Consider the following 27816-nt stretch of genomic DNA (forward strand, 5'->3'; position numbering starts at 1 on the left):
GTCGCTCTCCAGGCCTTCCCTCTGTAGCCACACATGCAGAGGTTTTGGCTGTAGTGGGCGTGGACAACTCTGAAGCCAGCCGGAACTCCATTCCTGTGTGTTCCTGCCCCAAAATAGCCCTGCTTGGGACTCCCTCCTCAGCATGTTAAGGTTCTTAGGGTATGTTGAAATCATGTATAGCAGTGGTCCCCATCCTTGCTGAGCCTGCTGGTACTTGGAGAATTTTAAGAAAAGTTAGCAGGTGCCACAGCAAAGTGGTTGCCACAGGCAGTACTGCAGGTTTTTGTTTGTTTTTTCCTGTGGGGGTAAGGCAGAGAAGGGGAATCTACCATTCAAATACATTTAAACTTATATTTGGGAAGTGTGGGTGTTTGTTTTTCCCCAGTCCCCTCCATCATATATGGTGTTTAAAGTTCCAATTAAATGAAACATTCATTTAAATTAAACATTTCAGAGAATAAAAGATTGCAGACTGGCCTCTTTGCATGATCAGTTGATTTACACACACACAGCCTTCTCACTGAGATTGAAGGTGGATTGCAAAATATGAAACAATGCTGTCAAACAGCAAAATATATCCAATAATCATTATAAGAAGGCAAAGATTATTAAACTAGAAAACTTGGCAAACAAAAACATTATAAAACATCATGACATGACCTAAACACAACAGAAAATGGAATTACGAAAGCAGAAAATGCATTGAGTAAGATAATACATATGATAAACAATGGAACAGACAGACTTGCCTTTATAAAATCACTCTCCTGAACAAGTCCCAGTTTCATCTATAAAAATGTCCTCCTAGACATTTCTATTGTACTTGTTTTGTGGAATGACAGAAGTGCTGGAGGCTTCTTGACCGCCTCAGGAAGGCCGTTCTGCAAAGAGGGAACCACAATAGAGAATGCATATAGATGGGCAATGTGTTGATATTGTTCATTTGCATGGTGGCACCCAGGGCTATTTTTGGGCAGGAACGCACAGGAACGGAGTTCCGGCTGGCTCCCGAGTTGGCCACACCCAGCAGGAACTCATTAGCATAATAGGCCACACCCAATAGCGGAAACTCATTAGGATTGGCTACATTAGGGATGTGTGGCCTAACATGCAAAGGAGTTCCTGCAACAACAAAAAAAGCCCTGGGTTCTGACAACAAACAAGGTAAACAGAATAAGAAGCAAAAGGTGGGTCTGGCTGGATGACCAGACTTCTGGTAACATGGGGTGTGTGGCCTAATATGCTAATGGACTGTGCTGTCAGGGGTGTGGCCTAATATGTTAATGAGTTTCTGCTGTTGGATGTGGCCTGTTATGCTAATGAGTTCCTACTGGGCTTTTTCTACAAAAAAAGGCCTGGTGGCACCTTTAGAAGACTTTGCTCAGATAAGTGAAACTGATATGGTAGAGCATAGCAAAAGAGGCAGACTTTCAGGTTTGTGGGTCCAAGGCCACAAAGGGCTTGGTGAGGATAACTTGTACCTTGAACTGAGCCCCATAATTGATCTCCAACCAATGGAGTGACTGCAGAGTGGATGTAATCATGCATACTCCATGTAGATTCCACTAGTAGCCAGGCTATGGCGTTCTGTACCAACTGGAATTTCCAAGTTGACTTCAAGGGCGCACCCATGTAAAGTACATTACAGTAGTCTAGTCTTAATGTTACTGTGGCATGGATCCAAGTGACCAGATTGGCCGAGGTGAGGTAGGGGGCTGTCTTCTGGGCTAAATGAAGATGGAAGAAAGCATTTCTTGCAGTTGCATTAATTTATTTCTTCAGCAATAATGCAGGGTCCAGTATAACCCCCAGGCTCAGAACTGAGTCAGCATGGGTCAGCTGAACCCCACTGAAAGTGGGAAGCACAATGTCCTTCAAGACCCTCAGGCTTCCCAACTAGCATCAACTCTGCCTTGTCAGGATTCCGTTTCAGCTTGTTCATTAGGATTGCTATTCCCTCGGTGGTGCCGGGGAAAACCCTGATTTTGGGGACTTCAGCTGGCTGATGGGGAAGCCCCACCCCTAAACAGGGACCTCACTACACAATGTCCCTGACATTATGACATCACTTCCAGGTGATGTCATCACATCAGGGACATCATGTGACATCCCCACCCACCCCTGGAATGCCCACCACAGTCCCCCGCTCCAGCCAAGATAAGACCTGGCAATCCTATTGTTCATCCTTAGCCATATAAACACAGCAGTCGTCAATATCTTTTCAAAGTTATTAATGCCTTGACATTCAAAGCACTTGACAAGCATTCCATTCTGTAACTTGTAGGGGAGAAATGTCCAGAAATGCGGCAGGAAGGTCTCCGGCTAGACCCAAGCAGCGACAGCCATGTAAATATAACTGGTGAGTATGTTTTGTCTCTCCTAGAGGCATATTTTTCATAACCAGAAACTTCTCTTTCTTTCTCTTCCTTCCCTGGCAATCTGGCAGAAAGGGGGTACCAACAAATCTACAGTGTGCTGTTGCTGCCCAGCCTGGTCCTTGGGAGTGCAGGAGCTCTTCTGCTGAGCTCTTCTTCTGTTGCAGAAGCTAGAGGCAACAGGCAGGACTACCTCAACCACACATGCAGCTCAAGGGGTGCTGGAGCACAGTCCTAAGAGTTGGGGAAATTGGCAAAAATACTTAGATATGCAGAGTTTGCAATGGATCTTTGCTTCACTGGAGAGGAGGCATTTCATTCTGTGTAAACGTCTTACAGCTAGAGAACAGACCGACCACAGGGTCTCACAACAACAACTATAATGGAGATTCTTCTTCTTCTTGACCCCTAGAAGGAAATCACCTGAATACATTAGGCAATGATTGTGAGTAAACAGACTTAGATTTTTCGGGCTCTCTTCCCTTTGGCTCTGTGCCAGCTTTCCCTTCCAGGTCAGTCTAAACAACAGCACACAAGGTAAACAGATTAACCCTATAATGACTGAATTAGACCTTGCAACACACACATATTTCCAACACTAAGATTAAAGAGGCACTCCCCAGAATCCTTTGCAGTGGCACAGAGGAAAGTCTGCTCAGAAACTTTCCCTTGAAAGGCTCAAGGCTTTTCTGCAAAAGGTACATACAAATTGTGCTGGGTGATAGCGACGAAGCTGTTGTTTTCAGGTTGGCCCTTATGGGTAGGGTTCCCAATCTCCAAATGGGGCCTGGCATTCTTTTGGAATTACCATTGGTGTCCAGGCTACAGAGATCAGTTACCCTGGAGAATAATGGCAGCTTCAGAGGACAGATTCTATGGCGTCACATCCCGCCCCTTACCCCTTACCCTGATTCTGCCTTCCCCAGGCTCTACCCACAAATCTCCAGGAATATCTCAGCCTGGAGGCAACTCTAGAGAGTTAGACGCCCAAACACTGTGGTTGGAGCTAGAATTGGAGACTGGAAGATGGGTGGTCCTGAGACTCTTGAGGCCTCCAGATTTCTCTTGCGATCACAAAGTTCTTGTCCTCCAAAATGTGTTGGAAATGTATTTATTTAGAAGATTTACATCTCACAGTCTCCCAAAATATATCTGGAGTAGAGAAAAACAGACTGACTCTCTCCTCACCAAATCCTTGCCTTAAAGGGTTTCATAGTATGGCAGAAAGGAAATTAAATGAAACATGCAGGTCACTTCCATGAGGGCTAGCAGCATGCCTCACCAAAGAATGTTTAGGCATTTCAAATGTGTATTTTCCATTACATCAGTGGCAGGGAATGTGATTTGTAGGCAGAAGACCAAAGATTCAGTCCTCCAGCTAAAAAGGATCTCAGATCGCAGGTTCTAAGAAAGACTTTCCTTGGCCTGAGACCCTGGAAAACCACTGCCAGTGAGAGTAGATTAATTCCATTGGAACAGTGGCCTGACTTTGGTATAGGGCAGTTTTATATATATAACTGGGGGAAGGGGTCTCATAAACCCGTGTATATTGTAAATTTAGTGAGATTAATCAGCAGTATTAGATACCCAGGATGTGGAAGGATATGGTATAGCCCAATCTTGTCAGGTATTGGAAGCTAAGCAGCTTCACTACTTGGATGGAGGACCACCAAGGAGCACTCTGCAGAGGAAGGCAACAGCAAACCACATCTGCTTCTACTTGCCTTGAAAGCCTCTTACTGAGGTTGCCGTAAGTCAGTTGCAACTTGGTGACACTTAAATGTCCATTAATATCTGGATAATAGATACCCATTAAGCATGTACCAGCAGTCTGTACACATACCCAGACACTAGGAGTTGTGCCTATTCCATAGGCGTGTAAAGCAGTGAGCATATGGGCTTCTGCACACCTGGCTTGACCCTTTCTTCTCTGTTTTACAGGATTTAATCTCATTAGAAGGTTTGCCCTCCTGAAGACCTCAGCCATCAAGAAAATTCGCAATCCCAAAGGCCCCATGATTCTGAGGCTGGGTAGCACCCCTCTGGTCCAAACTACAGAGTGAGTGTGCCATTCCTGGGTTAAAAACCAGCATTCACCTGCATTTGTATGTCTCCGCATGTTAAGTAAATGCAGATAATGAACAAGTTATAGGCTAATATCAGAATATACAAGGTATAGATATACAGAATATACAGAAGTACCGAAAGTCAGTAGCAAAATGTGACTAATTTAATACAATAACCTAGGTAATGCCCCTTCCCTTGGAGCATATATTCTTTGCAGCAAGGGCAAATAGTGAAACTTTGTAAGCAACATATGCTTCAGTGTCAGATAACAAAAATGAGATTTGATCCTCAACTGGGTATACACTAAGACCAGATAAAATACCTGCTAAAAATTTAGCCCTCGGACTGGAGTACAGCGGGCAAAAGAGGATATAGTGAAGTAAGTCCTCGAGTACATGGGTGCCACAAATACATAGATGATGGGCCAATGGAGTTTGATTAAAGCGCCCCTCCAAAATTGCTGTTGGTATTTATTGAAACCGTAGGGAAGTAAAGGACGCTCTAAGTATGTATTTGGAGATGTTGACTAGATATGGAGTTCTAGTATGGTCAGATTTGATTAGTTTGTACCATGGTGCTGCTTTTGATTTTAATATCAAAGAGCGGTCTAACTGGGCGTCTAAGCTTCTGTCTGTGGGGCCAGGACACTAGAAGCCCTCCCACTCAAGGAAGAGTCCACAACCCCCCCAAGCACCAAGAATACAGAGCATCACTTGTCCCAGCCTGAGAGTTCCTATCTATACCTTGTGGCTAATAGCCACTGATCGACTTCTGCTCCATGCTTGCAGCTGCCGCCACCTCCTGTGGCAGTGAATTCCATGTGTTAATCACTCTTTGGGTGAAGAAGTACTTCCTTTTATCTGTTCTAACCCGACTGTTCAGCAATTTCATGGAGTGCCCACGAGTTCTTGTATTGTATTCTCAACCTGCTGTATCCCATTCATAATCTTATAAACTTCGATCATGTCACCTCTCAGCTGTCGTTTCCCCAAGCTAAAGAGCCCTAAGCGCTTTAACCTTTCTTCATAGGGAAAGTGTTCCAACACTTTTATCATTCTAGTTGCCCTTTTCTGCACTTTTTCCAATGCTATAATATCCTTTTTGAGGTGTGGTGACCAGAACTGAACACAGTACTCCGAATGAGGTTGCACCATTGATTTATACAGGGATATTATGATACTGGCTGATTTGTTTTCAATTCCGTTCCTAATAATCCCCAGCATAGCGTTGGCCTTTTTTATTGCAGTCGCACACTGTCTCGACATTTTCAGTGAGTTATCTACTATGACTCCAAGATCTCTCTCTTGGTCAGTCTCTGCCAGTTTGGACCCAATCAATGTGTATTTATAGTTAGGACTTTTGGCTCCAATGTGCATCACTTCGCACTTGGCCACATTGAACCCCATTTGCCACGCTGACGCCCACTCGCTTATCCTCGACAGATCCCTTTGGAGTGCCTCACAATCCTTTTGATCCACAAGAGGACTTGCCCTTTCATCCCATGACTATTAAGCTTACTTAGGAGCCTTAATCAAAAGCTTTCTGGAAGTCAAGGTAAACAACATCTCCCTTGTCCGTATGTTTGTTCACTCCGTCAAAAACACTTAACAGGTTAGTGAGACAAGATGTTCCCTTACAGAACCCATGCTGAGTCTGCCTCAATAGTTTTTGTTCATCAATGTGCCTAATAATGCTTTCCTTAATAACAGTTTCCATCCCCCCCTTTTAAAAATCTGTTTATTGGGTTTTCAATATGCCACACAAGCACCACATACAACCTAAAGAACAATATAGATACAGATATATCCTAAGAGATATTGTCAATATACCATAACACACATTGAACTCTTAGGGATAGAAGCGAAAGACACAAATCAGCACTTTATGTACACCTTTCTAAAACAGCTATCATTATAAGTTTTAACTTGCCAAATTTAACCCTATTCATTATTTTTCTTCCCACATTTAATAAAAAATTTACTCCTATAATTTTCATTCAAAAATACCTTACACCCCTCAAACATAAATAACTAAATAATTAAACATATAAACAAAATAATCAATATTAAGGTAGAACAAAAGCTGTAAATTAATTTTTAACAAAAATCTATAGAACAAAACAAACTAAGACCCTAATTAAACCTTGTTCATAATTTTTCTTTCCACATTTACAATAAATAAATAAAAAAGGAAAAAGGAAAAACAAACTTACTTCTCTACTTATATCAAAATACTTATACCCACCATACATAAATTGCTGAAATACTTAGGCAAAATCATCAATATTGGGATACAATGAAAGCCATAAATTCATATTTGGTGTAGTTTGGTGTAGTGGTTAAGTGCACGGACTCTAATCTGGGAGAACCGGGTTTGATTCCCCATTCCTCCACTTGCACCTGCTGATGTGACCTTGGGTCAGTCACAAGCTCTGGCACAGCTGTCCTTGAAAAAGAGCCGTTTGTGTCAGAGTTCTCTCAGCCCCACCCACCTCACAGGGTGTCTGTTGTGGGGAGGGGAAGGGAAAGGAGTTTGTAAGCCGCTCTGAGACTCCAAGTGAAGGGCGGGGTATAAATCCAATCTCTTCTTCTTCTTCTTCTCATATTTCCAATGTAACAAAAATCTTCAAAACCAATATAATTTAACCCCATTCATTGTTTTTCTTTCCACATTTAATAAAAAAAACTTACTTCTATAATTTTCACTTATACTACAAATACCTTACACCCATCATACATGAATAAATGATTAGACATAAAGAAAAAATCATCAATATTAAAATACAACAAAGCCATCAAATCATTTTCCAATAAATCAAATACTCTATAACACCCATCAACCTTCATACATCTTAATTGTTTTCTTATGGATCTGAAGTTTACTTTTCCGCCTCAATGAGTCCACATGACTTTTCTCTTTGTTTCCACCTAACTGTGTCCAGAGTTGTATTTTCGATCTTGTCTTTCCATGCACCTCGTCTTGATCTTTTTTTTCCTTTTTATTTTGCCTCAACGAATCCACGTAGCTTTTTTCTTTACCTATGTGTGGTCTTATTCCAGAGCTTTCTGTTCTATAATTCCGCCTAATTATGTTCCTGGTTATCTTTTCAATCCTACTTTTCCACACACCTTGTCTTGGTCTCTTTTTTATTTCTCCCTTCCTTAACAAGCATATTTTGTCTCTCCTTTTTTTTTGTTCTGTCTCTAGATAAGACAATCCCCTCCTCTTCGTTTTTACTTCTATTAATGGCGCGGGTTGGGTATTAACAAACATCTCTTTATAGCAGCAAGCCTGTTGTTCCACAACATCCCGCCCGTCCTGCACCAATTTCTCTTCACGTCTCTCCTCATTTTCCTTGGCCTGTTGTATCACTTGTAAGTTTCCAAGCACGTTCGTGCAAGCTTGTTTGATACCTTTTTGTATTTCATCCCTCAATACCTTCATGAATTGCTCCAGTGTAAGTTCCCCTACTAACGTATCATCATCAAAATCCTCCTCCTCCAACTCATCTGGAGACGCCATTTTAAGGATATAATTACTTCCACTTTAAAGATGTCCACTTCCAATAACCTTCCAATAATTCAAGCACAAATGTGAGTCCCTAACAACAAAGTTCTTTAACCCCAAGGGAGATAAAAAGAATATTCACTATATTTCCTTTTCCCGTTCCTTCTCTGGCCACTAATCACCTCCAACTTGGGCTTAAAGATTTCGGGGTAACTTGAAAAGCGACGTCTCAACCATTATAAATTAGAAATATGCGTACTCACAAAGTCATTCCTCTTCTTCTACATTTTGTTGCTGTATCCCATATTGTAGAAAAATTTAAATCCAGAAAAGATTTAAAAAAGGATGGTGGCAGCTTGTGTAGAGCATGAGTTCATGCTCTACTCCATGAAACGCTCCCGCTTTGGGACAGAAGCAGTCACTCCCCCCACGTTGTGAAGAGCGGGAGGGGCCACAACAGAGCCCTGCATTAGACCTCTCTCCGGGAGGTCCAGCGAAGTCCCCCGGTTGTCCTGGGGGCTCTGAAAAAAGAGTTAAAGGATCGGGCGTTCTTGGAGCGACTGAGAAACCGCCTGTTGCCGCACCGTACCTACTCTTCCCCGTCCTTAATAACAGTTTCCACCAACTTACCCAGTATCGATGTCAGACTGATTGGCCTGTAATTTCCTGGATCTCCTGTGGAACCCTTTTAAAGATGGGAGTGACATTAGCTACCTTCCAGTCCTCAGGAATGGAGGCAGATTTTAAGGAAAGATTACATATTTTTGTCAGAAGATCCACAAGTTCACATCTGAGTTATTTCAGAACTCTCGGATGTATGCCATCCGGGCCTGGTGATTTATCAGTTTTTAAGTTGTCTATCAGTCGTAGGACCTCCTCTCTTGTCACCTCAATCTGACTCAGGTCTTTCAACACCCCTCCTGAAATCAGCAGTTCTGGAGTGGGCGAGCACTTCTCATCTTCCACAGTGAAGACAGAGGCGAAAAATGCATTTAGCTTCTCAGCCATTTCCCTATTATCCTTCACTACTCCTTTTACCCCTTGGTCATCCAAGGGCCCCACTGCCTCCCTGGCTGGTTTTCTGCTTCTAATGTATTTGAAGAAAGTTTTATTGTTGGTCTTTACGTTTTTTGCTATATGCTCCTCATATTCCCTTTTTGCCTGCCTGATCACAGACTTGCATTTTATTTACCACAACCTTTGTTCCCTTTTATCAACCTCACTGAGACTAGCTTTCCACCACTTAAAGGAATCCTTCCTACCTTTTACAGCTTCCATTACTTTGCTTGTTAACCATGTAGACTTTTTTCTATACCTATTTGTGCCTTTCTTAACTTGCGGTATATATTTTTTCTGAGCTTCTAGGATTGTAGTTTTAAATAGTCCCCAAGCTTTCCCAGTGGTTTTGACCCTTTCTACTTTTCTTTTCAGTTCCTTCCTCACATGTCCCCTCATATCAAATAAGTTACCCCTTTTAAGGTTAAAAGTGGTTGTGTCAGTCTTTTATACAAATGTTAAACTCAATAACATTATGGTCACTGTTCCCAAGCGGTGCAATCACTTCTACACCTCTCATCCGGTCTTGGGAGTTACTTAGGACCAAATCCAGGATCGCCTCTCCCCTGGTAGGTTCTGTGACCATCTGTTTCATAGCACAGTCATTGAGAATGTCTAGAAACTCAATCTCTTTTTCCCAACTTGAACACATATTGACCCAATCAAAGTGTGGGTATCACCTATTATGACAGTTATTTTGTCTAGCCGCAATCTTTAATTCATTCACCATTTTATAATCCTCCTCTATCTTTTGATCTGGTGGGCGATAACAAACTCCCAATGTTAAGTCCTTGTGGGCCCACTATTTCAACCCATAGCATTTCCACAAGCAAATCCAATTCACTTACCCTCTCAGTCTTACTGGACTTTATACCCTTTCTGACATACAGAGCCACCGCACCTCCAACCCTTCCCCCCTATTCTTCCGATATAATTTATAACCAGGAATCCCCGTATCCCCCGGGTTTTCCTCATCCCACCAAGTTTTTGAAATACCCACAATGTCTATCCCCCCCCCCCAACACCAAGCATTCCAATTCCCTGATTTTACCTTGGACACTTCTAGCATTTGTGTGTAAACACTTATAGTTTCCCATGCATGTTAAGCCCACAAAGGACGTAAAGTACACAAAGGATTCCAAGAATGTGAAGGACATGAAGAATGCTGATGTCCTCTTCAGTAATGACCTGATGGAGGTTGCCCATCAGGACCAGGCTTGGGGGCCTGTCTCTCCTACTTTCTGTAATTTACCATCGTCACATTTCCCCCCTGAAAATTCAATTGAAGAGAATCTACTAAATTCATTTTCAGCCCTCCCTTTATCAAAGCAATAATTGATTACCACAAGACTGGAACATCTAAGATAAAAACTCTTAAGTAAAATAAGTGAGCCACTTCAACAGGTTCCAGTCTCGGCTGTTTCTTTACCCTTTTAGGTATCTGAGAACTCTCAAGTCATCTTCCCAGAAGTTACCATTTCCAAATCTGTCAGAATCAAGAAATATAAAAGACAGCACAACCAGTCTCCAGCAAGAGAACTTTGATAACAAAACATCTAACACCCATGAATTCAAGTTGAGCAATCATAAGATTCTAGAAGCAGTTTCACCACAGAAAAACTGCTGTGTCTTCCTAGATACCGAGGGAGACCTGAATAAGATTTCAACCATAAAATGACAATTATTAACAAAGGCTGGGTCTTGAGTTTTTCAAACGTGTCCAGTTTGCTGTCAGCTGGAAATTAGTCCAGATGTGATGCAGTCCAACTTGGACTGAAGCAGCTCAAATTCATATCCTGCTAAAGCTCACTGGTTCATTTTGATTCAGGCCATTTTCTCACAGGTTATCTGCCCTTGATTACATCAGAAACTAACAGCGTCAACCATGGTTAGTACTTGGATGGGAGACCACTAAGACTGTCCAGGATTGCTACACAGCAAAGCACCCATGCTCATCTCTTGCCTTGAAAACTCCTTGAGGGGTCACCATAAATTGGTTGCAGGATGATGATGATGATGATGAAGAAGAAGAAGAAGAAGAAGAAGAAGAAGAAGAAGAAGAAGAAGAAGAAGAAGAAGAAGAAGAAGAATCACAGTTAGATATTTGACTGGTAGATGATGTTCTGCAATTCGAGATCTAGCCATGTTCTTGGGAATTGCAGATGTATCTTCACAGGATTCTTGCTGTTCCAAGCAGCACTGTCTTCTGGAGCTGGGTTGGTATTATTTGTTCAATGCCCAGAATGTCAAGGTGTTTCTTGACACTTCTAAGCACTGCTCCAATGACACCTGGCATGATGGTAACCTTCTTCTCCCAGAGGTGCTCCAACCTTATCTATAGGTCTTGGTATTTTGTGCCCTTCTCTTGTTCTTTCTTTTTATTCTGCTGTCTCCTGGGATTGCAATGTCAATTATCCAAACCCTATTTCTCATTTTTTCCACTACTACTATGATGATGATATGTCCCAGTTTTGATGCTGGGAAGCACGTTTTTTCCCAGCTTCCCCACAGCAATGTGGTTAAGGTTGCCCAGGCACATGCCTGGAACCCCTGGGAGACTTTGGGGGACGGGGTATGTGGGAAAAGATGTCATGCGATATGTAATATCACTTCTGGGTGAAAACCTAGAAGTGACGTCACCTTGTCAAACAACATTCTAGGAATTCCACCAATCTGTATGGTTTTTATCATTGAGATCAGTTTGATTTCTAGAGTGTCACTCAACATGGTGATGACTTTTTTCCATTGCTGCTCTATTGAGCACAGGCCAGGGGGCAGGGAGCACTGCCAGGAAGCTTCCTAATATAAGAGTGCAACTGGCATGCCTATTTGTGATGCATTCATGTATCTCCTGGGGTTTCTCAGCTTTTCTCCAATTTTTCTCAAACCTGCTTTGCTACAAAGTTTAGGAAAGATCCCAATAAAGCCAGGAAAGTGGATTTCCCCTCTCACATGGCAGCCATTTCCTTCCCACTGCTACTGGGAGGCCTTGCAATTAAATAGTGATATATTGGTGTAACATTACAACTATCTGTGTACTTGTTTCTCTGAATTCCTAGCCTTCATTTTTTTACTAAAAGGTACACTATTTAACCAAGTGAAAGACTATCGTTTCCCACAGATATGCCATCCACATTCTCATACAAGTTACAGTTATGTCCAATTTTTTTTTAATTATAACATATTAAAGGCGGTCATCTTACATTCTGGGTCATCTTCCTTTCAAGTAAATATGGCATAGAAACTTATCTTTTTAAAGATGAAAGCTGGCAAATCAAAGAACCCGACAATACATTGTTATATCAATATAATTATATATCGATATAATGCTTATATTAATATAATCTTATACTATATTTGGAATAAGATCTGTTGTGGAAATAAATACAACGAGCTCTAGAAAGAGGCTCTGGGTGGGTGCCCTAGCCTTGGGAACTCACTGTCAATTTGCTGTGGTGACCTCAGCAGGGTATAATGATACAGAGCTTACCATGTTCTCCAAGGGAACTGATCTCTGCCATCTGAAGAGCAGTTGTAATTCTGAGTGGTCTCCAGTCCTCCCCTGGAGATTGGCAACAATAGTTCCTCAGGAGGAAATGGCTGGTTTGGAGGGTGATGTCTATGGCATTGTACCTGTCTGAGGTCCCAGCCCTCCTCAAACCTCACCCTCTCCAGGCTCCACCCCTCAAATCTCCAGGAATTCCCCAACCTGGAGTTGGCAACCCTATCTCCTTCCTAGCCAACCATCAACCTACCATTATCTGCTCCTCTGACTTCAGCTTTCTATCTCCCCACCCCCATGTGCAGCCTCTGCTTAGGAAAAGTACAGTCTTTCTCCGCAGTGGGGACCCAAGCAGGAGGGAAGCGACCTCAGCAGGATATAATGACACAGAGTCTACCCTGCAAAGCAGCCGTTTTTTCCAGGGGAGCTGATCTCTACCATCTGGAGAGCAGTTTTAATTCTGAGTAATCTCCAGCCCTCACCTGGAGATTGGAAGCAATGGTTCCCCAAGAGGAAAAGTACAGTCTTTCTCCACAGTGGAGACCAAAGCAGCTTTGATCATTGTAACAGAATGAGTTAATTGGTAGTAGCCAGCATGGGTTTATCAAGAATAAGTCATGTCAGACCAACCTTATCTCCTTTTTTGACAGAGTTACTAAAATGGTTGACTCTGGCAATGCTGTGGATATAGTGTATCTAGATTTCAGTAAAGCCTTTGACAAAGTTTCTCATGATATCCTTGAGGATAAGCTGGTTAAGTGTGGACTGGATGGTGCAACCATTGGATGGATTCATAGTTGGTTGAAAAATCGTACCCAATGAATGCTCGTAAATGGCTCTGCATCTACGTGGAGGAAAGTCTCGAATGGAGTGCCACAGGGCTCGGTCCTAGGCCTGGTGTTTTGTTCAGTGTTTTTATAAATGACCTGGAGGAAGACATAGAGGGGATGCTTATCAAATTTGCAGATGACACGAAGATGGGTGGGATTGCTAATTCCGAAGAAGACAGAGTCAGGACTCAAAATGATCTAGATAGGCTGGAACAGTGGGCTGAGACAAAAAAAAAGAATTTCAATAGAGATAAGTACAAAGTCTTACACTTAGGTACAAAAAAATTAAAGGCACAGATATAGAATGGGAGGGACTTGGCAAAATAGCAGGAGAAACGTCCTAACTGTAAGAGTGGTTGAGCAGTGGAACAGACTGCCTCAGGAGGTGGTGGATGCTCCTTCGCTGGACGTTTTCAAGTGGAGGCTGGACGACCATCTTTCATGTATGTTGTAGGGCTATCTTTCGGCTATGCTCCTGCAGAGTGCAGGGGGTTGGACTAGATGACCCTAATCAAAAGCCTGGTGCCAGTTTGGTGTAGTGGTTAAGTGTGCGGACTCTAATCTGGGAGAACTGAATTTGATTCCCCACTTCTCCACTTGCACCTGGCTGGATGACCTTGGGCAAGCCGTAGTTCTGATAAGAGCTGTTCTTGAAAAAAAGCAGTTTCTGTCAGAACTCTCTCAGTCCCACCTACCTCACAGGGTGTCTGTTGTGGGGAGGGGAAGGGAAAGGAGTTTGTAAATCGCTCTGAGACACCTTTGGGTAGTGAAGGGCGGGGTATAAATCCAATCTCTTTTTCTTCTCTTTACCCCACCTTTCACCCCAGTAGGGAACCAAGGCAGCTTACATTATTCTCCTCTCCTCCTTTTTATCCTCACAACAATCTTGTAAGGTAGATTAGGCTGAGAGTATGTAACAGGCCCAAGGTCACCCAGCGAGCTTCGATGGGATGAGTGCGAATTCGAACTCAGGTCTCCCCAGATACTAGTCTGACACTCTTAACCACTATATCACACTGGCTCACTGATACTCAGTTGCTGATTTTTGTTTTTAATTGCAAGAGCCCTGGGTGAGGAGGTATGGCCACTGCTGGTGGAGTGGGAAAACCTGCCACCTGGAAGCCACATTGCATGGAAACTGCCCCAGTCAGTCTCTTTCTCTCAGCCTAACCTACCTTGCAGGCTTGCTGAGAAACAAAATTGCAGTTAAATGAGATAACAGTGTACTCCAGTCTCTCCTCTATTTCTTGAGTGAAGGGAAGGCTACAGCTGCAAAATAAATGAATTAGTCCTTTGAGCTGAGACACCATCATGGAATAAGTTTCACTTGGGATACGCAATCTGTGCTGGCTTTGTGGGCAAGCAAAGCTGGCCCTGTTAACTCCACCAAGAAGTTGGAGGTTCCCCAGGGCAGGGTTGTTGTGGGTGACTCACAGCCTGAAAGCTGGATGGATGGTTTATTAATCCTAGAAAGTAAATCAGAGCAGAAAACCAACCGAGTCTGGGCGTCTTCCAGAACCTTATGCAATCCGCTGCTCTGTCTGTGCTTTTCTTCCTCTGCTAAAACTTGGCACATGACTTGACGGTCTAGACTGCTGCACTGAAAGAGCTTAAGCTGTTTACTCGCTCATTTGCTCCTTTCATCAGGGCCCAGAGGCAATGCAGAAAGGGAAGGCTTGGAAACTGACTCCCCCTTGCTCTCCAGCTTCTGTCTGTGGGACTGTCCTTAATATTTAAAAGGAGAGGAGCTAGGTTAGTCCTTTATGGGCCCTTCACAGATTCCTCAAACTTGATTCTCATGGAGTAGCTCCGAAACCGCACAGCTCCTGGCTTGCCAGTTGGTAGAACAGATTGGTGGCCTTTATTGGCTGCTTTTACAAGTACCCCAAGTTAAGGCAAAGAATAAAATATCGCTTTAACCACTTTGACCTTGTAAACCAAAGAAATTACAACTCTGGAGAAACCTCATAGAAAATGACTGGTAATTATAGCCTAAATTCAAAATATAAAGCTATTTGTAGCAGTATATCTGCTGATGCTGTACCCCATTCCGTGTGCAAGCTACATCCATCAGAACACCAGGAAGTCATCCTGATTGGAGGAAGGTTTTCATGGCCAAGGGTCTGGCCAGGACAGTCTGCCATGAGAACAAGGCTTATAAGGTGCCCCCCCATCCCCAACTGGTGGCCAAGGAGACAGAGCAACTACTGACATGACAGAGTAGACTCAAGCGCTTGACTTACGCTTCTGGTTAGTGATTCTATCTCATCCCCTTGGTCTTGGCTGAGTCTGCTCTGACCCAGGACATTATGGTTTACTTACATGGGGCTATCAGTTGGGAAGATATGGGGGGTTGGGAGCACTTGGATATAGAGAGTGCAGCAAACAGTGCTGTGTGATGCTCTAGGATTTCCCCAAAACTGTATGGTAAAAAATCATCGGAATTTTAGAAATTCCCAGAATGTTGCATGATGTTCTCCCCCACAGTTTTGTTCCAACCGTCCAATTGAGCTGGAATCAGGACAGGATAGACAGAAGGTTGCCTGCCTCAGTGGGAAATCTGGCTTGGCAAGACCACGTACTTGCATCATATTACTAAGGACTTCCTAGATAGGAAACACTAAGCCAGAGAGCAAAAAGATAATAAGCAATTCCATAGAAGAAAACTGATGCAGATCTCAAAAAAGTGAGCCATGCTTCAGGACAGTGGCAGAGTATTTAAAACCAGGCAAAGCTGCTGTTCTATCTAGCCAACCCACAGAGCACGTTAATGAACTGCACAGAGAAATCAAAACCCATGTAGATATTTATATACAAATGCAGTTTTTCTCTCACTCTCTGAGTGACTTACTCTGCTTGGGTGCTTCAAGTGGAAGAGTGTGTTTATTTCTGGCAACTGGTCTTGGCAATGGCTGTTGGCAGGCTGGGCAGGTTGTTAGGGCTGCTTATCGTCCCAGGTTTCCCCACCCACGGACCCATCTCCCACTCTCCATAGTGATGTCTAGGATTTTCCCCTAGTCTCTATGTTCATTATGGAGCTGCGGTGGCTCAAGTGGTTAAGACGCTGAACTGCAGGCTGTGGAAGGTCAGTAGTTCAGCAGTTCAAGACCCGGGTGCCGCATGATGGAGTGAGCTCCCGTCTCTAGTTCCAGCTCCTGCCAACCTGGCAGTTTGAAAGCAAGAAATTGCAAGTAGATAAATAGGTACCACTTCAGTGGGAAGGTAACAGCGTTCTGTGCGCCTTGGTGTTTAGTCATGCCGGCCACATGACCACGGAAACGTCTTCGGACAGCGCTGGCTCTTTGGCTTTTTTTTAATCCTTTGATTTCTATACCGCCCTAACCCTCCCCATGGGGGTCTCTGGGCGGTTTACAATTGGTAGTGCTAGTCACTTGTTATTCCCTAACTATGGGCACATTCTTAGGGGGTTGGGTCAGCCTACCAGCACCCAGGTGGTGACGGATCTCTCTTCCGGCCTCCGGCTTCCTCGGCTTTCAGGTGTCTTCTTGATCCTTCGGTCAGCAGGACGTCTCTTGTGGTGCTTTCGGCGGGGCTGCTTTCTCGGCGCGCGAATTCACTCTTCCGGCTCCGGCTCAGTCCAGCAGGCTCCGCCGCGCCGGGAGATGACGTCTTCCGCGCCTTCTGCTGCTGATGACGGCCACTTCTGTTGTATCTCTGCAGCTCCGCAGCTCCGGGTGGGGAAATGCTTTGAAACGGAGATGAGCACCGCAACCCTAGAGTCGGATTCGACTGGCTTTCGAGCAAGGGAACCTTTACCTTTACAGATCAGGGGAAATTCCCAGAATGTGACGTTATATCTTCCCCAAAGTCCACTCGCCCCAGGATTCCTATCCAAAAGAATATACATATATAGGTAGTCTGCAGTGGTATTACAGTTCCCAACATCCAGGTGGGGCTTGAAGACCTCCTGGAATTACAACTGATCTCCAGATCATAGAGATTGCTTCCTCTGGAGCAAATGGCTAGTGGAATATCCCAACCCTGAGTGCTAGCCTGCAGTGCTCTTCAAGACACGGTACAACAAATTCCTTTGCCTTTTAGGTACTAAAAACGTAAGAATCTACCTCTTTTCTGTTCAATCTTCATGTGAAAAAAGTAATCTGGCAAACAGTTAAAGGGGGCAACCCCCCCTTTGCATGTTGCTGGAAGCAGTTGATTTTTCTTTTTTTCTTTTTTTTCTTTTGAATTGACATTTTTTTATTGAGTATATCAGTCAAAACACAAGCAGTTGATTTTTCCATCTTTACACTATGAAGGCCTTGATAATTGGGTCTCAATATTTGGAAGCAAAGATATAAATATTTAGAGTAAGATAAATGCTCTTGGAAAACTTGGCAAGCACTTTGAGGCACCTGTTGGTGAAGGGAGTTCTCCTGAGCCAGTATTGGCTGTACAGCCTGGGAGGAATGGGGAGGGCCCCCGCTCCTTAGGTGCTGGGCAGCATTCAACTGTTTGCAAGTCCTAGGGTTGCCAGCTCCGGGTGGGGAAATCCTTAGATATTTCGGTGTGGAGGTTTGGGGAGGGGAGAGACCTCAGCAGAGTATAACACCGTGGAATCCACCCTCCAAAACAGCCATTTTCTCCAGGGCAACTGATCTCTGTAGTTGAGAGGGCAGCTGTAATTCCAGGAGGACTCCAGGCCCCACTTGGAGGTTGGAAGAGGGCAGGGCTATTTTTGGGCAGGAGTGCACAGGAACGGAGTTCCGGCTGGCTCCCAAGTTGACCACGCCCAGCAGGAACTCAATAGCATAATAGGCCACACCCAACAGCAGAAACTCATTAAGATTGGCTACATTAGGGGTGTGTGGCCTAACATGCAAAGGAGTTCCTGCTACAAAAAAGCCCTGGGTTTTGACAACAAACAAGGTAAACAGAATAAGAAGCAACAGGTGGGTGTGGCTGGATGACCACACTTCTGGTAACATGGGGGTGCGGCCTAATGTGGTAATGAGCTGTGCTGTCAGGGGTGTGGACTAATATGCTAATGAGTTCCTGCTGTTGGGTGTGGCCTATTATGCTAATGAGTTCCTACTGGGCTTTTTCTACAAAAAGAGCCCTGGCAGAGGGGGAATGTTGCTGGGGCTCACCACCTGTCAGCATAATTTTGTGGAGGTGACAAAAAACTTCTTGCCACTTTCATTTGCTAAAATAATAACAGAAATGCTTCTAAGTATTTTTTTAATTTAGAATATAAACTTGTCTTTCTCCCAGACATCTCAGAACTCCGAGTTCACTGTGCAGTAGGAAGTTCCAGGAGCAGCCTCTTATAAGCCTTGTACATTATAAGACCCATCTGCACGTTGGCTGATTGTGAGGGGAACTAGAGCGGGCAGGAGTGTGCGGGCTCAGCCCCCTGCCTCTGTGTGATCACCGATTCATCCCCACGGTGCAACAGTGTGGAGACAGTGTCTATGACGTGTGTGCTCCCAGTCCCTCCCCATAATCAGCAACATTTGGAAAGCAGCACCGCTTATCACAGGGTGGAAGCCTACATGTGTCTGCACCGTGTAAATGGGTGCACTGTGCAAATGGGCGGGGTGGGGACAATGCGTTCATGACTGCATTAGCTGCCCCATGTGGTCAATTAATGTGCAAATGGCTTGTCTGTACAGGGCTACAGTGTGGGAAGAGAGAACAGATTTTCTTCTGCCACCCCCCAATAAGTGGGATAGTGTCCAGAACTTAACAGCTCTCAAAGACCATCTACCCCAATATGGTATCCATAGGTGCCATGGCACTGTTGACACCTTTCTTGGTGCTCACCCAGTGTTTTAGTGGGGCTCTTGCCCAGCAGGGCTTCTGATTGTTCACTGGATATCTGATTGGCTGAGCAGATTAAAATAATATTTCTGGAAAATACAATGGTTAAAATAATATTTCTGGAAAATACAATGGGACCACGATGGAAGATGCACTAACAGAAATACACACCGTGTATCTGATTAAAGGAATATGCAGTCACATACAGAAACATGAGAACATATCCAGTAACTACATATACATACACAAATTTCTTATCACCAGGGGTCATTTCGTAGAAAAAGAGCTAGGGGGACTCATTAGCATAACTCATTAGCATATGCCATACCCCCTGACATCACAGGAAGTGTGTCATAAGGCCACACCCCCTGACATCACCAGAAGTGTGTCATAAGGCCTCACACCCTGCCCCCAATGGTTCCGGCCGCCACCGCCGGCCTTGCAGCTCCACTGCCGAGCCCCATGAGGGGCCCAGGGGTGGACCTGCAAGGCCAGCAGGAGTGCAAGGAAGCCCCACGAAGTCCCTCCCTGGCCCCAGGCAGACAGGGGTGGGGAGAGGCAGGGAGGAAGCAACTTACCCTCCCTCTTCTCCTGCCTTCTCCTGGCTGAATGAGGGCCGGAAGCAGGGTGGCCGGAAGCAGGGGGGGGGGCTTCGTTATGTGCCCCGCCCCCCGTACCTCACTTGGGGGAACTGCGATCCCCCCCGACCCCCCGAAAGGACCTCTGCTTATCACACTTGTGAGCACAATTCTCCTATACAATGCCAATAAAGCAAATTGTTCCACAAAAATATCAAAGTCTGTCTCAACTTGATGATATCTAACATACGTTGTAAACAAGCTACCTAGATTGCCCGGGCTTCTAGTAAATGTCCATTTCGTGAGAGTCTTTGTCCTTTTGTAATTTTGAAGATCTGTGTTCCAATATAGAAGCTTTGTGAGTTCACTGAGAGAATTACGTTGGAATGCTTAAAAGTTTTTTGAAGAACCCTTTAACTCTGCAGCAAGAAATTCAAGGCAACTGAAGAGTCTTGACAAAGTTGGACAGAGACTTTGATATTTTTGTGGAACAATTTGCTTTATTGGCATTGTATAGTAGGATTGTGCTCACAAGTGTGATGAGAAATTTATGTATGTATATGTAGTTGTTGAACATGTTTTCATGTTTTTTATGTGGTTGCATTATACACACACACATATTCCTTTAATCGGATACATGGTGTGTATTTTTGTTAAAATAATATTTTAGCAGCAGCTATAACCACAGTGTTGGTTTTATTGTCTCTGAGCTCTTCCCCTGTGCATTTTAAAAATTACACCTCTTTTCCCCTGCACTTGGCCTTCATCCATTTTGTGGTTGTGTTCAATGCCCTTTGTCAGAATTCCAAAGGTGCCCATAGACTCCAAAAGGTTGGGGACCCCGATCTAAGTGTTCCTTTGACCAGCGTCCCTAAGTTGACAGCACCCACTGAGGAAACATCTTTACCTTTTAGCTATGCAAAGGCTGAGAAGAAAAGGCCTTCTGTGGGAACCAAAGGATGCCTACGAAAAGGATTTTAGATGCCTTGCAGCCTGTGATAGATGCTGTTTTCCAGCTACCCTTTGAGAGTTTATTCCCTTTCTTATCCAAATGGCTGGTGCCTCTTCCAGTTAGGAAGATAAGTTGCGTATCAGAAAGGAGGTCAGTTGGTGCTTAAATGCTGCTGGCATCAACAGCATCCAGTGCAGATATTTCAAAATGTTTAATGAAACCTGACTTTGACACTCACTCACACACTTGGCAACCAGCCCCTGGGAGAGAAGGGTCCTCTGCAAATGAGCCAGGGAGTGGAAATGACTGGTGCATGGTAGAGCAGACACACTGTCTTTTCTTCAGAAGCTCTCACCCTCCTTCCTGGCAAACTCTGCTGTGGATCTTGTTCGTGGTCTCTGTGCATCACACCTCTGGGATATAGTGCACCTGCGCCGACCTTGATCGGTACTTCTTAGAAAGCGAAAGGGATTTTCGCACCCGCTTCCCAGTCATGCACCAGCCCTACTGCGCATGACTAGGGAAGGGCCACGGCAATCCCACCAGTTCTCTTCTGACTGCTGCGCTGGTAGGATCTTCTCCACTTCGGTTGATAAACTTCTGGCTTTAGAGCCTATTCTTCTTCTCTTTGGAGTTTTTTCTTTTTCTGTAAGCGAAAGGACAATATTGTTATCGGATTTTGTTTTTTCCAGACTTGCGGCAGACCTCTTCTCACACACACACCCCAGCCTATGGGAGTTTTTTTAAGGTGGGGTTTCTTTAAACAGTGCCTCAAGTGAGGTAGTAAAATTCCCCCCCTGACGGACACTTGCTTTGCCTTCTGTGCCTTGGGGAATCGCACCGAGTGGACTCTTGTGCCCATTGTGCGAAGTTCTCGAAGCAAACGAGAAAAAACAGAGCTGCTAGACTTTGTGTCACACTTTTGGAGCTAGCACTCTCACTGATGTCGTCATCACAGGACACTTCAGGGCATGCATCAATGTCAACACACACCTCAGCACCGATGGCCCCATTGTCCCAGATACCGACTCATTCAGATTTCGACTGCCCGATGCTGAAGTGCTCAGCACAGACATCTCAGTCCGAAGCCCATACTCCCTCCAAAAAATGCAGGGAGGGCAAGGATGACCGGCCAGTCAAGCACAAGAAACATAAGTAAAACCCCTCAGCGCAAACTCTGCTGACCCCTTGGAGGGCCACAGAACCTAATCCTGTTGGGGCTGCTTCGCTTGACTCCACGGGCCGTGAGCAGGTGTACCCCTATTACCTTCACTGCATCCTATCCAGCTCACCGACTCTGAGCATGATATGGACTTAACGTAGATCTCCCGGTCTTCCAGTGTCGAAAGCCTACACTCAGACCATGAAGCCGGCACCTTTGTGCGTCCTTCACTGCTCCGACCTGACGATCGAGACCAGCATGCCTTGGTTCCCACCCCAACCAGTGGAATGGGATCGTCAATCCACTTCCGACTTTCTCGGTATCGAGATCTTCTCCCGATGCTGGAGTTTGTTACACCCCAGCCATCGAGACCGGCAGGCAGAACAACCAAACCACTGCCTCCGATAGCTCCCAAGTTTAAAGATCCATCAGAACCAATCCCGTCAACACTGAGCATTCCGCTTCTTCCAATACCACCTCCCATTCATGGGACAAGAACCGCGACCCTCCGATGGAACCCTTGCCACCTCAGCAAGTGGGCGATGGTCTCCCAATTTCTCCGTTGGAGGATCTCAAATCCTATGGGGATTTCATCAAGTGGATGGCCAACATGCTGACCCTGTCTACTATGCAACCCCCACCTACAGTTAACAGACTCCATGTTCGATATCGTGCAGATTGACGCCTTGACACTGATAGCCTTACCCATGACTTTGGTCTTGTTACAGGCGGCCAAGGTTCCGTGGTCTCACCTGACTTCCACCCTGTCTCTTGCTGGAGAGTAGATCACGTGTATAAGGTGCAAGAGCCGGGGGCTGAATTTTTATTCACCCCCCCCAGCCCAACGCGGTGGTAGTCACCTCTCCTTCCAAAGGCAAACGCAGTCATTCCATACACCCTGAGAAAGAAGGAAGGAAACTAGACTCGTTTGGAAGAAAATTTTATTCTGCTGGAGCACTTGGCATCAAGACTTCGAACTATACTCCGTGTATGGGGAGGTATTAGTTTGCCCTCTGGGAACAAATGTCTGAATTTATTGCAGCCCTTCCCAAGGACTTTAACTGCCAAGCTCACAGAATTCGAAAGGAGGGCATGCTCTTGGCTAAGCACCAGCTCAGTGCAGCTAAGCACACGCTGGATGTGGCAGCCAAAACACTGACTTTGGCAGTTACCCTCAGGCGTCATGCCTGGTTGCATTCCACAGCCTTGTCACAGGATACTAAAACTCTCATTGAAGATCTTCCATTTGAGGGTGAGGGCCTTTTCAGTTCCACGACTGATACTGTCTTGCAAGATCTAGACAAAAGCATTAAGACATCTCATAATTTAGGAGTCATGTCAGCTCCTAAACAAAACAAAACCCTGGAACAAGTCATGGTCTCGTGGATCCTCCCTTAAGTCCTTGCCGGAGACGCAGTGGCAACGGTCACCCACTGTGTCTTCTCGCCCTTATGGGCACAAACCTAAGTTTTCATCCACCACCCACTCGAGGGCTAAGACCCCTAAAGCTCCCAAGCAGAGCCTTTGACTCACGTCATCTCCCTTTACCCCCCACCTGCCTATCTCCTTACCTGGCTGCTTGGCAGTGAATAACATCAGATCAGTGGGTCCTCTCTGTTATCGAGAAGGAGTACCTCATAGAATTTATCCAGATGCCTGAGGCCCCCAATTTGGTGCTTACTCCACCATCCAGCACGCTTCTGGAAGAAATTCAAAATCTCCTTCAAAAGGGCGCTATAGAACTAGTTCCGATGATGCAACGTCACCACGGGTTTTATTCCCATTATTTTACAGTCCCCAAGAAGGACGGAGGTCTCCATCCTATTATGGACCTCAGGGGACTCAACCATTTTATTTCTTATCGGAAATTCCGCATGACAACCTTCCAAAGTATTCTCCCGCTTCATGGCAAAAACATCTGGATGGTAACCCTGGACCTGCAAGACGCATATTTCTATATTACTATCCACCCATCTCACAGAGGGTTTTTGTGTTTTGTGGTCAGGGACGGCCATTTTCAATACAAAGCCCTCCCCTTTGGACTCTCAACAGCGCCCAGAGTCTTCACAAAAATGATGATCGTCATCACAGCCTACCTCCAGGGTGTGTGGATCTTCCCGTACATTGACGACTGGTTGCTGGTAGCAAACTCCAGAGAGACTCTGCTCAACCATATCAATTGGACGTTGGTTACCCTAGATGCCCTGTGCCAGGGGGTGAACCTTAAAAAGTCAATGCTCCTTGTTAAGAGTCCAATTCATTGGGGTGATCTTGGACTCAAAGGTCTGCCGGGCCTTTCTTCCTCCCAAGTGGGCAGACAATGTTATCACTCTCATCTGCCTAGTGAAGAAACAGGGAGATGCTTCGGCAAAACAGATCCAACGACTCCTAGAGCTGATGGTGACTCCACACATACATCCACACATACATCAAGTTAGGAAACATACCAGATTCACTGCTGGTGGTGCAAAGTGCCATGAAGTCACAGCTGACTTAAGATGAACCCGCAGGGTTTTCAAGGCAAGTCACGAACAGAGGCAGTTTGCCATCGCCTGCCTCTGTGTAGCAACCCTGAACTTTCTTGGTGGTCTCCCATCAAAGTGCTAACCTGGGCCTGTCGGAGATCTGACAAGATCAGGCTGGTCCAGGCCATAAATCCGTGGCTAGTTCCTGATTTATGGAAATTGCTGGTGTAACTGTGATGCTTTATTTCTAAACGTCATGCTGTCTGCATCGTAAACCGAGTGGGCTGATTGACTGTTAGTACTCAGTGGTGAGGAAAGGTCGCTCTGCACATGCTCAAATTAACTCTTATGAATGTTATTATATACTCCCATAATCACACATTGTTTTATTTAGCATATTTCAAGCATTCCAAACATTTCCTAAACTTCACTGTTTTAGTTATCCCTACACCACTCCAGCAAGATAAGCCTGGACATTCTGATATTGACCAAGTGGGCTTCAGGCTGAGAAAATGACTTCCCTATGGCCTTCTAGTGAGCTTGGACCTGAGGTAGTGTTACCAATCTCCAGGTGGGGTCTGGAGAGCTCCTAGAATTACAGGTCATCTCCAGATGACAGAGATTGGTTTCCCTGGAGAAAATAGCTGTTTTGGAGGGTGGACTTTATGGCTTTGTACCCTGCTGAGGTCCCTCCCCTCTTCAAACCCCACCTTCCCCAGGTTCCAATCCCAAATCTCCAGGAATTTCCCAGCCCAGAGTCGACAACTACATCCTGGTTTGCATTTGTGTATCCAGCTCCAGTACCGGGTCCTCTGTTTCTGGTGCCTAAGATCCAAAAAAAAAAGTCCCAGAGCAGAGCTTCAAGAGTCAGGCTCTCTTTTAGCATTGCAGTGGCCAGATCTGAAAAGAGAAAGTGTTGAAATTGCAGGATTCCTTTCTCTATACTGTTTGCACGTGCCTGTGTGAAAACGTCTGCTTCAAATCCCTTGGGGTTTCCCCTTGCTCTTTTCCACTGACAGCTTTAGGCTGTTTATATAACTGGGTGGATGGGTGCCATGGCTGTTGGGAATAGGTGTGTTTGTTTAAACCCTTGGCTAGCCGGTGGTAGCCTGTTGGTTCTTGTTTTGCTGGGGTGATTCACAAATCAGGCATGTTCCCAGGAAACAAAGCAATGAGCAATGAAAGACAGGTGACCTGGAGCAGGTCTCTAAGAAGACGGCACCCTAGATCAGTTTGCATCCGGTGCTCAGTGATGCCAGAAGAGTGGTGGCCAGAAACAGTTAGCTCAGGTCTCATTCCTGAGCAGGGGAGGGAGAGAGCTCTCCCCACCCACATACTGAGAATGATGAGCAAACCATCTGAGCTGCAATAACTTATTGCAAAGCTTTTATCACTCCTTGTCAGCTTGAGCTGCTGTTTGCTGCAGCCTGGTAGATGTTTATGAAAAGAGCAAGTCCTCTTGTGGATCAAAAACTGGCTAATTAATAGGAAACAGAAAGTGAGTATAAATGGGAAATTTTCTCAGTGGAGGGTGGTAAGCAGTCAGGTACCACAGGGATCAGCACTTGGTCCGATGCTTTTTAACTTGTTTAATAATGATTTGGTGCTGGGAGTAAGCAGTGAAGTGGCTAAATTTGCAGATGACACGAAATTGTTCAGAGTGGTGAGAACCAGGGAGGATTGTGAGGCACTCCAAAGGGATCTGTTGAGGATGGGTGAGTGGGCGTCAACGTGGCAAATGGAGTTCAGTGTGGCCAAGTGCAAAGTGATGCACATTGGAGCCAAAAATCCTAACTATAAATACACATTGATGGGGTCCAAACTGGCAGAGACTGACCAGGAGAGAGATCTTGGAGTCATAGTAGATAATGAAAATGTCAAGACAGTGTGCGATTGCAATAAAAAAGGCCAACGCTATGCTGGGGATTATTAGGAAGGGAATTGAAAACAAATCAGCCAGTATCATAATGCCCCTGTATAAATCAATGGTGCGATCTCATTTGGAATACTGTGTACAGTTCTGGTCACCACACCTCAAAAAGAATATTATAGCACTGGAAAAAATGCAGAAAAAGGCAACTAGAATGATAAAAGGATTGGAACACTTTCCCTTTGAAGAAAGGTTAAAGCACTTAGGGCTCTTTAGCTTGGAGAAACGACGACTGAGGGGTGACATAATTGAGGTTTATAAGATTATGAATGGGATAGAGCAGGTTGAGAAAGAAGTACTTTTCTCTTTTTCTCACAATACAAGAATTCCTGGCCACTCCATGAAATTGCTGTGTAGTCGAGTTAGAACAGATAAAAGGAAGTACTTCTTCACCCAAAGAGTGATTAACACATGGAATTCACTGCCACAGGAGGTGGTGGTGGCTACAAGCATGGACAGTTTCAAGAGATAATTAGATAAGCATATGGAGCAGAAGTCCATCAGTGGCTATTAGCCACAAGGTATAGATAGGAACTCTCAGGCTGGGGCAAGTGATGCTCTGTATTCTTTGTGCTTGGGGAGGGCAACAGTGGGAGGGCTTCTAGTGTCCTGGCCCCACTGCTGGACCTCCTGATGGCACCTAGTATTTTTGGCCACTGTGTGACAGAGTGTTGGACTAGATGGGCCTTTGGCCTGATCCAACATGTTCTTATGTTATGTTCATTAGGGTTTTTCCCCGCAGATGCCAGTCGAAGGCTAATGAGGGGTGGCATAACTGGCATTTTTAAGAGAGAGATTTTTGGACTTTCCCAGATAGGTTGCAAAAAGGGGAACCCTGGCCAGGCCACTGTTCAAGGCTAGCTGCCTTCAGCTTGATGGGTACTGGTTGAATGAGTCTACGCACCATTAAGATGGAAAAGGGGGGGGGGGAACACAGGGCAGGCCAAGGCAAACAGAACCTACCCATTCTACACTACAGCTTCTAGACTGTACATTAGGGATGCCAACCTCTAGGTTAGTCCTGGAGATCTCTTGGAATCACAATTGATCTCCAAACCACAGAAATCAGTTCCCTTCAAGAAATGGCTGCTTTGGAAGGTTGATTCCATGGCATTATACTCTGCAGAGGTCCCTTTCCTCCCAAGTGTTAGATTAGGGTATAGCAAGGAGGTGAAGAGTGTGCCCCCCCCAAAGACCCTTGAATTTAGGGAGGGAGGAGGGTTTTCCTCCTGCTGTAGAGGTCTTCTCTATAGCGTCCATAATTGGAGGCAAATCGTTTCAACTTTTCTTTTCAGGAACAGAAGAAGACAGATAGTAGTCATAACTGATGTAGGAATGAACTGAAGATTATGGACTGTATCAAGGTTAATTATAAGTTTTGGGGAGAGTTGTATGGGGACCCAATAAATGGGTAAAATAGGGGCATAAGAAAAGAGGAGGGATTAAATGAGATTAAAAAGGACTAGATTGATGAAATAGTAACCTCAGGAGGTTTTTTTTTTTTTTTTTTGGTTATTACTGGTGTTAAAAAGCAGAAAATGTGTATATCAAAATGATGAGTAATGATTTGTGTGTATGTCGATTGGATATACTAAATAAAAAATGTATATA

At 44.8% G+C, this 27816-nt stretch overlaps 1 protein-coding gene across 1 annotated transcript in view; it reads left to right on the forward strand.

The window, feature by feature from the left end:
- Positions 1-27816, forward strand: part of COL16A1 (collagen, type XVI, alpha 1) — a 213974-nt gene that overhangs the window by 31235 nt on the left and 154923 nt on the right. Inside the window, exons 3-4 of the mRNA XM_015408105.1 lie at positions 2285-2359; positions 4317-4434. Coding sequence (XP_015263591.1) covers positions 2285-2359; positions 4317-4434 — 193 coding nt within the window. The remainder of the gene's footprint in view (positions 1-2284; positions 2360-4316; positions 4435-27816) is intronic.

The sequence above is a fragment of the Gekko japonicus genome, unplaced genomic scaffold (genome assembly GCF_001447785.1).
Source record: "Gekko japonicus isolate JY-2015 unplaced genomic scaffold, Gekko_japonicus_V1.1 scaffold36, whole genome shotgun sequence".
NCBI classification, from domain to species: Eukaryota; Metazoa; Chordata; class Lepidosauria; order Squamata; family Gekkonidae; genus Gekko; species Gekko japonicus.